Here is a 17,236-nt window from a genome sequence, read left to right as displayed (position 1 = left end):
TTTACACATCACTTGGGAAGACAGGCGAATTAATGCCAGTGTACTGGAAGAAGCAAAGATCGTCATTGTCAAAGCAATGATTCTTCAACATCATAGAATCATAGAGTTGGAAGGGACCACAAGGGCCATCCAGTCCAACCCCCTGCCAAGCCTTGTTGAATTGGTCATGTTATGCAGATGCCTGATGATCGTCTTCCAAAACAACTACTCTATTCCTAACTAAAAATGGAAAGCGTAATGCTGGTGGTCAACAAAAGAGGTTTAAAGACTGTCTCAAGGCAAATCTTTAAAAATGTAGTATAAACACTGACAACTGGGAAACACTGGACTTTGAGCACTCCATTGGAGAGCAGCCCTTACCAAAGGTGCCCTGGACGCTCAAACTCAGGAGAAAAGGGGAAAACGTGCTAAAAAGAAGGCAGTTTGGCACACCAAACTGATCATCATGATCAACATGATCAACTCCCGCCTGGAAGCCTATGTCCCTACTGTGGAAGGACATGTGGATCCAGAATTGGCCTCCACAGTCACTTACAGACCCACTGTTAAAACCATAACAAAATTAAAAAAATTCCTTCCAGCAGCACCTTAGAGACCTACTAAGTTTGTCATTGGTATGAGCTTTCGTGTGCATGCACACTTCCTTACATACACTGAAACAGAAGTCACCAGGTGCTTAGTGAGAGGGTGGGGAGGGGTATTACTCCCTCCTTGTGGTGGGAGTGGGTGATTGACTGACTGATAGCTGTTGATGACTGTATGACTGCAATTGGTCTTGCAGGAAAAAGCAAGGGGTGAGATGGCTAAAAATAGCTTTATCATGTATAATGAGATAAGAATCCAATGTCTTTATTCAGACCTGGTTTCTCCATGGTTTTAAGCTTGGTAATACGGTAAGTTGCAGTTCAGCAACTTCTCTTTCCAATCTATTTCTGAAATTCTTTTGTAATAAGACAGCTACTTTGAGATCTTGTACAGAATGTCCTGGGAGATTGAAATGTCCTACTGTTTTCTCTGTCTTGTGATTCCTGATGTCAGATTTATGTCCATTTATCCTTTGGCGTAGGGTTTGGCCTGTTTGTCCAATATAGAGAGCTGAAGGGCCCTGTTGGCATTTGATGGCATACACAATGTTAGAAGATGAGCGATTAAATAGTCCTGAGATGGTATGTTGGATGTTGTTGGGGCCAGTAACGGTGTTGTCTGGGGTTATGTGGCAGCAAAACCGTGTTTTTGAAGACAATCTTACTCGGCTATGAGTGATCAGCAAAGAAGAAAAAAGAAGAAGAAGCTTTCATTTTTAAAGTCCAGTAGTAAGGTCCTATGTCCTCTAGGAGAAACAATATAAGCCTACATTGATTCCTGCCCATTTGTTTAAAGCAATTTGAAGTAAAGGAGTCTGAACTAAAGCGTTCTGTCATGGATGTTTTAGTTGAGATTCTTTGGGGTCCCTTCCAACTTTCTAATAGTGTTTTAAAAGTATGATGTGAATGGGAGGTAAGGTATCCCTTTAATGGGAAGCCCAAACGCAGGACCTGGATGCAAAAACAACTCTCTCCACGCATGAATCCCATAAACTGGGATTCAGAACTACGGCTGCCTCCAGCTGCTGTGCTTTTCAAAGGCTTTAAATTGTGGAGTTTCAATCACTAGCTAAAAGAAAAAGAAAGCCAGGCCTCTGGTCACACAATTTCCCCAAAATTTTGTTTCCTTTTAAAAAAACCTTTATTTGCAGATTTAAAAGAGAAAAAATAACCATAGAGCAACGAATACAAATAGTAACAAAAATACAAATAGTAACAAAATACACACAGCACATTATATACATAGTGCCCATCACATACAACACTATGGCACCAGATGGCGCTGTGGAGTCCCGTCTTTCTCTCCCGGATTTCCCTGTTTAAATTTACAACACGTTTAAGTGAAACTCTCCTTTGATGTGCTCAGATCCAGTCTATATGTCCAAAAGGCATCCGCACAAAACTGGCATCTCTAAGACATATTATCAAATGTAGCCAAGGCAATGCAAAAGGTTGTTATTTATCAAAATGTGTGTGCTGTGTACAAAACTAAGCAGAAATAGCTCATTGCATTGCATTGCATAGCATTTGTGGTTTAGCACGCTCGCCTTTCTGCACTGCTACACATGAGGCAGCCCAGGAGCCACAGAAATGATGAAAGAGCTCACATCCTACTACAATGCAATGCCAGTAAGTCATAAGGGGGGGGGGATGTGACTCTAAAAATAAACAAGTCAATCAAAATGATGCCCAATAATTCCTTTCAAATACAATGGGACAGTGATAAATGATATTCAAAAACATCGAAGCCACGAGATGCTGCAGTACAACTCCCAATAGCCCCAGGCTGGTGCAAATCCTATGTGGTTGCTCTGTATTTTGGTGCGAAGGTGGGTTTTTGCTACAAAATACAGACCACCACCCAAGTTCTTTGGGGGAACCCAGTGGCTGTGATGCATGTGGCCGATGAGAATTGGAGTCCAAAATATTTGGAGGGCACCAGATTGTGAAGGTTGCTGTAATTATTCATGTGCTTTCTCCTGAAGGGATACCATCATAGCCACACTCTCCTGGCATTCTTTGCTACGACCTAAAGCGGTTTGCTCTGAAGGATGCTGATCCCAAACTCATTTCCTGTGGGGATTCTTGAATGTGATTCATGGCTCTTAGCCAGCCAAACTCAGCCCTCCAGCTATTTTGGGACTACAACTCCCATCATCCCTAGTTAACAGGACCAGTGGTCAGGGATGATGGGAGTTGTAGTCTCAAAACAGCTGGAGGGCCAAGTTTGGGGGCGTGCCGGCTCCTAGCCGTTGAGTTTCTCCCATGTGCAAATTTTGTAATGTGAATTAACATGTGTATTCCACCCAAACCTCGATGTTTATAAAGTGCGTTCCCTTGCGTGAATTCTCTGGTGAAGTTTAAGACTTGATCCATGGCGGAAACTCTTCTCGCACTGGGAACATTGATACGGCTTCTCCCCTGTGTGGATTCTGTGGTGCCTGTTCAGGTTTCCACTCCAGCTGAAGCTCTTTCCGCACTCGAAGCATTTGTACGGCTTTTCCCCTCTGTGGATTCTTTCGTGCACTCTCAGGTACTTGTTCTGAACAAAGCTCTTTCCACACTCTGAGCATTTATAGCGCTTTTCGCCAACACGGAATCTCTGGTGTGCACTAAGGTCTGAGCTGTGAGAGAATTGCTTCCTGTTCTCTGAATACTCATGTGGCTTTTCTCCCATGTGGATTCTCTGATGTTTAGTAAGGTTCATCCAGCCAATGAAACCCTTTCCACACTCTGAGCACATCAACAGTCTCTCTCCATTCTCAATATTCCTTTTCTTGCCTGCATGATGTTCTGCTAGTATTGGAACTTCACGGAAGACAGCCCCCACAGAAGCCAAGCGTTTCTTCCTCCACTTCTGCTTTTGTTCAATTTTCTTTCCTTGAGGAATGTTTTCTTCATCCCTTTCACGCCCATCACCTGAAAGAATCAAGAAGGAGGAACAGATCCTCAAATCAGGAAGGAAACTCAAAGAATCAAAGAAAGTAGAAAATATTGAGTGGGGAGGCAAATCCTTTCAAATACATTAAACAGCCTCTGATGGTGAAAAGGAAATAGTACCGTAACTGATACTGTTACACAAAGAGTCGGACACGACTAAACAACAACAACAACTGTTACACACGCCACATTATATATGTTCCGCAGTTGTAGGAAATTGATATTTTAGTATGGAAGTCTCTATACTTTGGAACTCACTGCATATTGATATGAGACAAGTGCCTTCACCCTTTTTGGCACCTGCTTAAAACATTTTTGCTCAGACAAGTCTACCCAGATATCTAGAATACTGATGTGCTTGTAGTTTATTACTATTTTTAATCTTTTGAATTTCTGTTTTAACTGGGCGAAGCACAACCCAAATCCTGCAGGGGAAAACTGTAGTTTGATGATACAACATGTGCCTTGCTTTGAGGTTTTTCTATAACCAAGCACCAAATATTTTTGTGTGTGAAACAAGTAGCATAAATTATTAGCAGTAGTAAATCCTCCCTCCGTCAGCAGGTCCTGGGGTGGTTTACAACAATATAAAATTCGTAATTTTAAAAAGGATTTTAGAAAATTTTACAGTCCCGGGAAAGGGATGGGCTCTCACAACACGTCTCAGGTCTCAAGGCCAGGGTAGAGAGCTACGTCTTCAGCATTCAGTTACAGGTAAGAGAAAACAGGTATGTTTTTATAAATATTTTTTTAAACTGAGGGGAGCCCCTGCTGTTTCTTTCAGAAGTGAATTCCAGAGCGCAGTAGACACCACTAAAAAGGTCCTGCCTCCCTCTGGTGCCCACCAGCTTAATTAAGGAGGGCATGGGAGTCTGGTCTCACAGAAATAAAAATGTCTGCCAGGTATCTACATAACTTGCTAGGCCAAAAATGCAGGGAGTCCCATCTCAATTAAGCACCTACCTGCTAATGTCTCTTGTTCTTCAGAGTCCTCAATGAATTCATTTTCCCATTCTTTCTGCAATGTGATGCCACATCTGGAAATTGGTAATCCTTTTTTTGAGAGAAATAAGATATTGTTATTTATTCAATTTATATACTCCCCTTTATCAGGGTGGAGTACAACATTAAAACACATTGCACAGCATCAATGACAAAAAGAGCATACTGACAGACACCTAATTATGATCATAATAATAGTCCTGCTCCCCACACTTTTGCAAGTCATAGATTATTTAATAGGCATAGGGCCTGGTTAATGGTATAATTCTGCCTTAAAAGTACAACATGGATGGGGCCAGAGCTTATTTGATTCCTTTTGACCTGCACTTTCATAGCATATATCAAGGAGGCTTGTGGCATAAATTCAATTAAATCAGAATAAATATCTGTAAAATGGTAAGCCAGTAAGCTTACTGGGATATGATATATAATGAATTGAAAAGGATGTTCAAAATAACCTTTGTATAAAAAACAAAACCAGAAGCTTTTCTTTTGGGAGTTACAGGGCCAGAACTACCTAAATTGTATTGAAATTTATTTATGATAAATTTATTTATTTAAGAAATAAAGATAAACTTTTTCTAAAAGAATGGAAACGCCTTATTGAATATTTACAGATTAATTGCTAACAGATAAAAACACCAGCAGGGTTACTGTAATAACCTGCAGTTTCATACAATATGCAGAAGATATAAAAAAATAATTTAAGGAACCGCAGAAAGATGGGGAAGGGAGTCAAACGTTGAAATGTTAAAATGATTGTGAAATTAGAGAAATGTATAAATTTGAAAAGTATAAATAAACTTTAAAATAATAAAAAATAAATAAATATCTGTAAAACGTGTTTACAAACATCAGTATAACAGCAACAGATACTAGCTGGCTGAAGGGGGGGGGGAATCCATATTGTAAAGATGTGACTAAAATGTACAGTTTTTAAGAGACATCTGAAAGAAGGCAGGGATGGCTCCTGCCGAACCTCCACATACAGGGAGTTCTGCAGGGTGGAGCCTGCCACACTAAAGGCCCTGTTAGCTACTGTCTCACGCTGTGACGTTTCCCACAATGCACTGCCGCATACAAAGAGCAGCAACTATTCCTCCTCTCGGGATCTATCAGGCAAAAGCAAGAAGAAGCCTTACCTAAAGATACCAGATTCGCATAATTCTCCTCCATGACTTCTTTGTGCAGCACTCTCTGGCCCGGATCCAGCAAAGCCCATTCGTTCTCTTTGAAACGAACTGCCACCTCTTCAAGGGACACGGGAACCTGAAAGAGGGATGTCCCATCAAATCCCACACCTCTTGCGGGGTCTGAAAAAGGAACCCGGGTGGTCCCCTGCCCATTTCCCCAATGATTCCACCCACCCCGTACCTGTTCCAATTGGGCAGAAGCCATTCCCAGTCCGGCACAAAGAGGAGGAGGTCTAGAAGGAACCTCTGGGGTCATCTCGCTGTCTCCAAATGTTGTTTGACATCCTATTGGGAAGACGAAGAAAACGGGGAGGCATTTTAGGCCCTGTGATTTAGCCCAAATGCTAATCTAGTAGGCATCCATGTTGGGTGTGGTGTCTCTTTGTTCTAAGCTGCTGAAGAGAATGGGTGTGTTATTCTCCATCTCCAGCAATATAGCCTGAGGCTAAAAGAGGCTGCAATGGAGAAGAGACAGAGCTCTGATTTTAACTTGGAATACACAGTATTTGTGAAATAAGTTATTATGCTTTATGCTATGAGCAGTGTAAGAGTTATGACGCTAAGTAAATGCAACTTCTGTTCTTTAAGTTGTTTGAAGTTATGTTCTGTGAGCAAAGCTTCTGAACTACATTTTTGGACTGGATAATTTTTAGTTCAATACAAGGGTGAGTTTTGTTCATCCAGCAGCTTCCACGTGCGCAGAATTAATAATATCAATAGGGAGGCCACCTGAGTGGAAATCCATGAGGGGGAGAGGCCATAACTTGGTGGAAAAGCATCCCCCCAGCATCTCTAGGATAAATAAGACTCCTTGCCTGAATCCCTGGAGAGTCACTACTAGTGAGTGTGGTTGGTTTCATTCAGAATAAGGCAGCTTTCTTTGTCCCTAATCTTTCTCTGCATGCATATATATACAGTATTGAAAATTATGGTTTGTATTCCTATGCAGTCTGAACTCAATGAAACAAATCTTATCTTTAAATAAGGTGGACTACAAAGAGAGGTGTCTCCACCCAACAAAGATTCCTGAGAGGAAACATTAACGCAACCCACAGGATCCAGGCATATTCAAGAGAAGGAGAGACCATGCTGAAACCTGCTCCTTTATGGTCCTCACCCAGAGAGGTGGTGCCCATGTCAGCCTCCTGCTTGATCTCCCTGAACAGTGGCCTCTCGGTGGCATCCTGCAGGATGTTCTCTGCCTTCATGAAACGTGAGGTTGCTTTGGATGACATCTCCTGCACCTGAGATAGGAGCCCATGCAAGGAAGTGGGGGGGGGGAGAGAGACAGGAAACAGGTCAGGCAAAGGCCAGGGGTGCCATTAAATAACAGAAGATGAGTAAATGTTCAAGTATTAAGTTACTATTCCCGTATTGGCCCGTATATAAGCCACACTCCCCCCCAAATGTGATCTTGAAAAGTTAAAGTGCAACTTATATTCGCCACCTTACAAGAAAGTATCGGGTATGCAGCCAGGAGCATGGCATTGCAGTGCCTGTCCCAAACGTAGTCTGCCGTCTTCTCCCCCAAGGCCAGGAAGGTAGAAAGTGAGGAAGGGAGCGGCTTATATTCGGGTATTGTCTTCCCCCCCACCTTAACTTTTCAATGTACGTCATATTTGGGCCAATATTAATAATTAATAATAATTATTATTATTTACCCTCCCTTTCACTCTAAGGTCCCAGGGTAGGTTGCGGCATTAATACACAATACTAAAAACAATTCAAAACTTGGATTCATAAAAGTAAGGTGAGTCCCAAAAGCATACACCTCAAAAGCCAGGGTAAAAAATGAGCATCACCAGCATTCACTGGAAGCTGTATAGTGCAGGTAACCAGATGTACCTCTATGGGGAAGGAGTGCCACAGCTTAGGGGCCACCACAGAGAAGGCCTTCTGCCTCCCACCAAACCTCTGAGGGTGGAGGAACTACCAAGAGGGCCCCCCATCTGCTGATCCTAGCACCTGAGAGGATCTGGTAATTTATCAGCTGGAAGATTGATCAGTGAATCCAAATACAACTAAAGGATTGGGGCCTTGGAATTACCAGAGCAAAATAGTCTCTCACCTCAGCCTCCTTCTGGTCTTCCGCTTGGCTCATGAGAAAACCTTCGGCCAGGGCCACTGCCTGGGAAGTGGTCTCCACTCCACATTCCCTGACCCAGCTCTCTATCTCCGGGGGGAGGACAGCCAGGAACTGCTCCAGGATCACCAGGTCCAGCATCTGAGCCTTGGTGTGCCTCTTCGGCTCCAGCCACTGTTGGCAAAGGCGGTGGAGTTGGCTGCAAACCTCTCGGGGTCCCTCGGCCTCCTGGTAGCGGAAATGCCTGAAACGTTGGCACCGAGCGTCTGAGCTGAGGACGTCCTCCTCACCCAGGATCTCCTGTGCGGTTCTGTTTGAGGATGTCACACTGCCCCTCACCTGGACGGTGTGAGGAGCTACCCTTGCTTTTCCCCCTGTGTCAGTTGCCACAGAGTCTTGCTCTTCCATCTTTCCTCCACAGGGACTGTCATTTGCCTTTCTTTTCTGCCTAGGAGGGAAGGAGTGTGTCGTATTGCTGCTTCTTTTGGCCTCGTCAGCCACATCTTTGTGGCATTTCATGAGGTGACTGTGCATTGCGGTGGTGGTTCCCACCTTCTGGCAACCGCAGGGCTTCCCAAGACTAACAGTTTGATGGCACAGATTGCGACGGACCACAGATTTGCTATTGGCATCCTTGGTGAAGAGCTTCCGCACAAAGGACGTTTTCCCATGATGGGCTGGTGGCTCCATGTTGGTGGCAACCTTTGGCTCAAAGGATCCAGAGCAGGTGGAGGAGTTGACGACTAGGGAGTGGGGCCTTTTGAAGCCAGAGGCTCCTCCTTCCTTGAGTACTGGTAGTGCCCTTTCCTCTGCACGGTCCTCCTGTACCAGCATGGTGTTGCCATCCCTTGACTCAAAATTTTGACTGCTGGTGCTCTCTAGCAAAAGGAATTCCATTGGCTGGCATGCTACACAAGCCAGTGAAGTGGATTGCAATCTAAAAGTGCCTGACATGGACCGAGTGCGAGGCCGGCAGGGTGTCCTCTTGCCACTTCCTGCTGCCTTGTTAAGAGCGGGCGTCAATCCCAAAGTGCCTGAGACAGACCGGGTGCGAGGCCTGGAAGATGCAGTCTTGCCACTTCCTGACGCCTTGTCAAGGACATCTCTGTGCTTTCTCATCATGTGACTGTGCATTGCAGTGGTTCCCACCAGCTGGCAACCGTCAGGCCTCCCGAGGCGAACCGCCCCATGGCAGAGATGGCACTGGACCACAAATTTGCTTATTGTCGCGAAGTATCTCCACATGGAAGAGATCCTCTGCCTTTTGGCTGGTGGCTCCATAGCGGTGGCGTCCTCTGGCTCAAGGGATGTGGAGGAGGACTGTCTTAGGGGGCGTCTGCTTCTATGCAGCTCTAGGAACACGCTTGGGGTGCTGCTCAGGGGAACTTGGCCACGATGGGCTTCGGCTTGTGCTGGAAGTGGCAAGTTCAGCGTGTCGGAACCGGAAGGTTCCTTCTCTTCCTCCACACTGCTCTCCAGTGCCAGAATGAAATTCTCATCCTCCGACTCAGAAAGATCCTCTTGGGAAGACTCCAGTGGAGATTCTTCAGTAGGGTTTTGGGAACCGCTCCATGCCTCTTGTATGCTGAACTGTGGTCCCAAGCAGTTCCTTTCGATTGTCCTCTCCATCTTATTCTGCAGGTTGCCCATTGCGTAAGAGGCAGTCACTGTGAATCAATCCAGCCGAGTCTAATTTTTTTGGGGGGGGGGGCGCGGGCAGGGAGAAAGAGAAGAAGAATAAATCAATCACTGCTTTTCAATAGAAGCACCCATTGAAATTTAAGGGAAGGGAATTTGTATGAGCTTTAATGTGCACTGTTCATCCAAGGATAAAATTGTCGGAGGCTCCTTATTTCCCAAGTCAGAATCTGTTTATAAATGTCAGTTGCGAAATCAGCTTTTCAAACTATAATGTATATATATTCACACAGAGACATATAAATATGAAGCAGGCACTGGCTCATAAAGGTTTATGACACGGGTGTCAAACACAAGGCCCGGGGGCCTAATCCGGCCCGCCAGACCTCGTCATGTGGCCCGCGTAGCCGCCGCCGTTAACCGCTGACAGTAGTTCTGGAGCCTGCGATTGGCCGAGGGTCAAAACCGGGGGCGGGGCTGCAGGCGGAGGCCGGGGCGCTGGAGCCGCGCTGGTGGCCTTGGCCAGGGAATTTCAATTTCGAATGAGGCTGAGGGAGGCGGTGGCACAGCGGCCAGACGGGGAAGTGAGATGCAGGGGCAGGAGGAGGAAGCCCGCCGAGGAGGTAGGAAAGCCCTACAGGCGCCGCCGGCAAAGTTGGTGCCGGGACGGAGCAGAGCTTTTTTGGGCGGGCTTTGCTGTTGTCTCCAAGAGCGAGTGAGGCGGCACTGGGGAGCCGCCGCCCGCCGCTTCCCTTCCTCTCCTCGGCTGCATCCGGGAGGTGGGCGAGCGAGCGGGCGAAAGGGACGCGGAGTGAGCCTGAGGGGGAAGTAGGCAAGCGCAACAGTCGCTCTCTTGATGGAGCCGGGTTTCTCTTCCCCCGTTTTCTCCTCATAGACACTCGGGAGGGTGCCTGGCTTTTGCTCTGCCCCCCACCCCCGAGCCGCCCTTTGGCTTCTCAGTTCCGGCAGAGCTGCTCCCCGGGGGGCGGCCGGGAGGGAGGAGATGGCGACGGCACGGGTTCCTGCTCTTCCCGCTCTGCCGCCGCCTCCTCTCAGCCCCTCGTGATGTAGGGCTCCAGATGGAGTCGCCTCGCGGTTTGAGTAGGTGGGAGGGGGATTTTTTTGGGGGGGGGACAACAGCGCAGGTGGGGGGAAGAGCAGCTCTGAGGCGAAGATGCACGTCCGCTGGGGCTGCTGCCGCCGCCTTCCTCCTCAGGAAATCCGCTGCCCTCCCTCCCTCAGCGAGGGGAAGGGACTCTGGCACTGAGGAGGGAGGATGCAAAAGCAAAGCAGGGAGTTGGCGCTGCACCACATGTTCCTGCCCCTCTCCAAAGCATGGGGTGGGTTGCAGCGTGTGGCATCCTGCCTAGCGGGGTTTGGGTGTGCGCAGGGCGGGAGAGGGAAGCCCTCTTTCCATCTGCAGGTTTTTAATCCCAGCAGTGGCTTTCTCCTTCCTGCCGAAGGTTTAGTTGAGCCCCCCCGCCCCGGAAGCCGTCAATCCCCACCTTTTGTTCAAATTTCCCTCGTTTACATCCCCTCCCACACACGCGCCACGACGCAGGAATGTGATCCGCGTGGGGGCGGGAATGAGCTTACATTATTACAAAAAACAGTAATAATTGAATGCAGTGACAATAATTTATGATAATAAAGAGTGGACACATAGTCCTACAGACACAACCGGCCCTTTGAGGGTGACCAAACTGCTGATGCGGCCCCCGATGAATTTGAGTTTGACACCCCTGGTTTATGACATAAAAAACCCTGTTTTTTTAAATCCCCAAAGTCTCTTTTTTGCTGCTTATTCATGATGACTGTGAGAGACAACCCCACCCCTATAGCTTTCAGCAAGTGCTTATTGTCCCTGTGAAATATTCAAAAGTTTTTATTTATATTTATACTTCATTTAGAATAAGCACCCCAAAGGATACGGGCCTCTCAGCGATACTGCCTCTCAGTAATTTGTATGGATAACCTTGTATGCATTGAACATTTTGTTATGCGTTTGGCTCCCATGAATTCCTGTGCCCAGCGTTTGTTGGAACAGAAGTTTAATCAATGCTTGGAGTTCCAGACATGGGTTGAAGCAAGTGCAAAAATATAAGACAGGCACGTTCCCCATGTCCAGGAGATCACCTGAAAGGCCATTGACACATAAAACATGGGTCACACAGGGGACTATGTCATTCTGGCAAATGTGTGAAGCCCCTCCCAGATGCCTGTGTTAGTTAGATGACAGAAGGCTTTTATCTGTTAGAAAAATATCAATGAAAAGGACTTTCAAAATACAGTACAGCAACTCCATACTTGAAACTATTCAATTGCAAATTCTAGGGCAGGCATAGGCAAACTCGGTCCTCCAGATGTTTTTGGTCTACAACTCCCGTGATCCCTAGCTAGCAGAACCAGTGGTCAGGGATGATGGGAATCGGAGTCCCAAAACATCTGGAGGGCTGAGTTTGCCTATGCCTGTTCTAGGGATCCCAGTTTGATGTATTACTATGACCGAGGGGCAAGTCAGGATTGCAAAACTTTGGCACCAGTTTGGAGGGGCCCCCAAATTTCAGGGTTTGTAGTTAATGAAGCTCCAGAGCATGTTTTGCATTTCCCTCAGTGATGATCATTGCAAAGCTGCCTGAAGCTGCGTAGAAGCACCTAATGTATTTGGCTATTAAGAAGGCAAATAGCACCAGCATTTTGCAGTGGTGAGGCAGAAGTCACTTTTGGGGTGCTGGGGTTCCTAGGATGCTGTCTTAGGGACCCTGCTACCACCCACTCACCCCCTGCAACCCCAGACAACTGCAGCCCTGGGTGAGACTGACCAATGGCCCCTCCCAAAAATATACATAGAACAATTTAAATGGGGTGATCAAAAAGAGAGGCTAAATTGATGCAGTGTGTGGCAACCTCTAAACTTTGGAACTGCCTGCCTATTGACATCAAGCAGGCATCTTTACTGCACTCTTTTAAGCACCTACTTAAAACATTTTTATTTAGGCAAGCCTATCCAGACATGTAGAAATGTTTCCTCTCTTACTTAACTGCCCTGGATTTTTAATCTTCTGAATGTTTTCAAATATTTGCTTTTAAATATTTTTTAAGCAGTCATGTTTACGTTTTATTTTATAAATTTTATAAGACACTTAGAGGTTTGTTTGTTTTACACAATCAAGTTGTGTATATAGGTATGTTGTGTGTGTGTGCGCGTCCACACACACACATATATAAATACACACACATATACATACATACATATGTACACATACACACACATATATAACCTTCAATTACACAATGAAAAACTCTGCTAAAGCAATTTACAACTAGCGTAAAAAATATGGTGTGTCCAATGCTACTCCTACTCAGAGTAGGCCCTACAGAAGTTCATAGGTTTCTTAATTTCAGCAGGTTTACTAGGGGTAGACCTGCTGAAATTAAGTAACCTATTAACCAGTTGGATACAAACTGGAGTAATAAAAATGGACACTAGCATGTTTAAAAGTCAGGATAGCAACACAATATGAGAAGGACCCATGCCTTTGATCAACTGTGAGGGGGAGTTGACTATAAAATAGCTCTAAAGCCAGCGGTGGGGAGAGGGAGAGAGAGCTTCCCTTCGCTCCCAACGGTATGCAAATGGGGCACCTTAACGTTCAAGGGCAGAACATCTTAAGATTTCAAAGAGCGCGAAACAGAGCCTACCAGTAGGTGGCGCGCATGAGCGAGAGAGACCGAAGGACTGTACAGTAGTTACATCGAGGTTTCCCTAAGCATTTACTTTTCAACCCCAGATGTGCTGCTATTCCATGCATGGGCGCAGCGGGGGAGGACAGCTGCCCGCTCCAATCAATAAAAATAAATAAAAATGTGTAGCAAAGTGAGGATCTCCCCACCCCACCCCACCCGCAACAAAAATCCTGGCTACGCCCATGATTCCGTGCAATATTTTTTCCAGGGCTTTCGCATCACGCAAACGCAAAACCTCCCCGCTTTCCAAACACACATTTTTACAGCTTTTTTTGGATACACCCAGAGGTGCCTTCTTGCAATGCAGTCCGACCCTGACCCCCCAACCTCCAAAATATCCGTTTTTGGCGGGGGTGGGGAGAGATTGAAGAGTTTCTGGTTGCCGGCAAAAGTTTTCAGAAAACTCCCCTCTCTGTCCAGCCACACTCTGGACCCCCCAATTCCCTCTACCCCCCCCATATCTCTATTTGATTTTTATTGGTCGGATCGATCCATCTAAACATCAATTGGAACAGAGCCAACCCCCCCCCCCGCGCTTTTCCCGGGAGGAAATCCCTCCTCACACGGGAGCGCACACCAAGTTGCTAGACCTCTGGAGGTTTCGATTACGAAACGTAGTTCAAAACATCCAGAGAGCAAGCCGATGCAGTTATTTGCAATTATGTTTCTCCTTCACATTTATATAATATTTTACAAGGTTTTATACAAATGTAACAAGAATGAAAACACACAGTAACGGAAAAAAAACCCTAAAACATAATTTTTTCCCCTACCGAATAGAATTATTACTCCAAACTTATTTTTCCTTCAGTTTTTCTATAGTGCCCATAAAATTACAAGTCTTCTTAAAATCCTGCCAGTTTGTTAACCTGTTTAGAATACGAAATTGTGTTTCTCAAATCGCCATCGCAGCCAAGTTTAGCTTAAACCCAGCACAACCGAAGGGTTTCAGCTAAATTTGCCTGCGCGGGCGCTTTGAAAAAGGCTGCGCGGCTGCGCGGCTGCGCGGCTGCGCGGGCGATTTGAAAAAGACTTCTATTTTATAAATTTTGTATGATACAGGTTTGTTTCTTTGTTTTACACAATCAAGCTGTATATATATGTTGTGTGAAAACATATATATATATAATATTTTACTAGGTTTTATACCAATGTAACAAGAATGAAAAGACGGAAGAAGGTAAAACGCGGATCTACACGGATCCTCATGGATCCTCCACTTTTTTAAAAACAACTCCAACAAATCCAGTGTCATATCACATCTGGAAGCCACGACTACCGACTGGACTATAAAAAACGTGGATCCAAAACTTTGCTGCCCTGCAGCACCACAAAAACGTGGTTCCGAGGCACGGATCCTCATGAATTCATATGATTTTTATATAGAAACAAAATAAAACCACCATGATACTCTAGACCACATCTTAGTCTATAGGCACCACCAAAAAAATCACGCACCCACTGTTTCGTGTGGTCTCAATAGCACAAAAACGTGGTTTTGAAGCACGGGTCCTCATGGAACCCCACGCTTTTTGCATGGGACCCCCCCTAATTCACCCTCAAATCACATATCATGTCCAGGGGTATATCCTGCACCACAAAAATCAAGGATCCACAGCTTCCTGGTGACACCGTGGCCCAAAAACGTGGTTTTGAAGCACGGATCCTTGCGAATCTTCACCTATTTGCATGGGACCCGCCCAAATTCACCCTCAAATCACATATCATGCCCAGGGGTACAGCCTGCACCACAAAAATCAAGGATCCACAACTTCCCGGCGACACCGTGGCCCAAAAACGTGGTTTTGAAGCACGGATCCTCACGGATCCTCGCGAATCTTCACCTATTTGCATGGAGCCCCCCCAAATTCACCCTCAAATCACATATCATGCCCAGGCATACAGCCTGCACCACAGAAATCAAGGATTCACAGCGTCCTGGCGACACCGTGGCCCAAAAACGTGGTTTTGAAGCACGGATCCTTGCGAATCTTCACCTATTTGCATGGGACCCGCCCAAATTCACCCTCAAATCACATATCATGCCCAGGGGTACAGCCTGCACCACAAAAATCAAGGATCCACAACTTCTCGGCGACACCGTGGCCCAAAAACGTGGTTTTGAAGCACGGATCCTCAAGAATCTTCACCTTTTTGCATGCCCCCCCCCAAATCTCCCTCAAATAACATATCATGCCCAGGGGTACAGCCTGCAACTCAAAAATCAAGGATCCACAGCTTCCTGGCGACACTGTGGCCGAAAAACGTGGTTTTGAAGCACGGATCCTTGCGAATCTTCACCTATTTGCATGGGACCCGCCCAAATTCACCCTCAAATCAAATATCATGGCCAGGGGTACAGCCTGCACCACAGAAATCAAGGATCCACAACTTCCCGGCGACACCGTGGCCCAAAAAAGTGGTTTTGAAGCACGGATCCTCACGGATCCTCGCGAATCTTCACCTATTTGCATGGAGCCCCCCCAAATTCACCCTCAAATCACATATCATGCCCAGGGGTACAGCCTGCACCACAAAAAATCAGGGATTCACAGCATCCTGGCGACACCGTGGCCCAAAAACGTGGTTTTGAAGCACGGAACCTCAAGAATCTTCACCTTTTTGCATGCCCCCCCCAAATCTCCCTCAAATAACATATCATGCCCAGGGGTACAGCCTGCACCACAAAAATCAAGGATCCCCAACTTCCCGGCGACACCGTGGCCCAAAAACGTGGTCTTGAAGTATGGATCCTTGCGAATCTTCACCTATTTGCATGGGACCCGCCCAAATTCACTCTCAAATCACATATCATGCGCAGGGGTACAGCCTGCACCACAGAAATCAAGGATCCACAGCGTCCTGGCGACACCATGGCCCAAAAAGGTGGTTTTGAAGCACGGATCCTTGCGAATCTTCACCTATTTGCATGGGACCCGCCCAAATTCACCCTCAAATCACATATCATGCCCAGGGGTACAGCCTGCACCACAGAAATCAAGGATTCACAGCGTCCTGGCGACACCGTGGCCCAAAAATGTGGTTTTGAAGCACGGATCCTCACGGATCCTCGCGAATCTTCACCTATTTGCATGGAGCCCCCCCAAATTCACCCTCAAATCACATATCATGCCCAGGGGTACAGCCTGCACCACAGAAATCAAGGATTCACAGCGTCCTGGCGACACCGTGGCCCAAAAACGTGGTTTTGAAGCACGGATCCTTGCGAATCTTCACCTATTTGCATGGGACCCGCCCAAATTCACCCTCAAATCACATATCATGCCCAGGGGTACAGCCTGCACCACAAAAATCAAGGATTCACAGCGTCCTGGCGACACAGTGGCCCAAAAACGTGGCTTTGAAGCACGTATCCTCACGGATCCTCGCGAATCTTCACCTATTTGCATGGAGCCCTCCCAAATTCACCCTCAAATCACATATCATGCCCAGGGGTACAGCCTGCACCACAAAAAATCAGGGATTCACAGCGTCCTGGCGACACCGTGGCCCAAAAACGTGGTTTTGAAGCACGGATCCTCAAGAATCTTCACCTATTTGCATGGGACCCGCCCAAATTCACCCTCAAATCACATATCATGCCCAGGGGTACAGCCTGCACCACAAAAATCAAGGATCCACAACTTCCCGGCGACACCGTGGCTCAAAAACGTGGTTTTGAAGCACGGATCCTCACGGATCCTCGCGAATCTTCACCTATTTGCATGGAGCCCCCCCCAATTCACCCTCAAATCACATATCATGCCCAGGGGTACAGCCTGCACCACAGAAATCAAGGATCCACAGCTTCCTGGCGACACCGTGGCCCAAAAACGTGGTTGTGAAGCACGGATCCTCACGAATCTTCACCTATTTGCATGGGGGCCCCCCAAATTCAGCCTCAAATCTCATATCATGCCCAGGGCACAGCCTGCAACACAAAAATCAAGGATCCACAGCTTCCTGGTGATACCAGGGCGCAAAAACATGAACGGCAGAAGATGAAAATATTGACAGATCAAGTATGGATGTTGGTGATCTGACACTAA

At 46.5% G+C, this 17,236-nt stretch overlaps 1 protein-coding gene across 1 annotated transcript; it reads right to left on the bottom strand.

Moving 5' to 3' along the window:
• Positions 1–1,701: 1,701 nt before the first annotated feature.
• On the bottom strand, positions 1,702–9,491 carry LOC132591805 (uncharacterized). Its single transcript, XM_088663733.1, has 6 exons — positions 7,788–9,491; positions 6,837–6,963; positions 5,901–6,004; positions 5,669–5,795; positions 4,488–4,577; positions 1,702–3,503 (listed from the first exon to the last, which is right to left on the bottom strand). The coding sequence occupies exons 1-6, from the start codon at positions 9,450–9,452 to the stop codon at positions 2,905–2,907; spliced, it is 2,712 nt and encodes a 903-aa protein (XP_088519859.1). The 5' UTR covers positions 9,453–9,491; the 3' UTR covers positions 1,702–2,904.
• Between the last annotated feature and the right edge of the window lie 7,745 nt (positions 9,492–17,236).

This window comes from Zootoca vivipara, chromosome 2 (assembly GCF_965207765.1).
Source record: "Zootoca vivipara chromosome 2, rZooViv2.hap1.1, whole genome shotgun sequence".
NCBI classification, from domain to species: Eukaryota; Metazoa; Chordata; class Lepidosauria; order Squamata; family Lacertidae; genus Zootoca; species Zootoca vivipara.
Note: the sequence above shows the minus strand (reverse complement) of the source record. Positions and strands in the feature narration are given on the sequence as shown.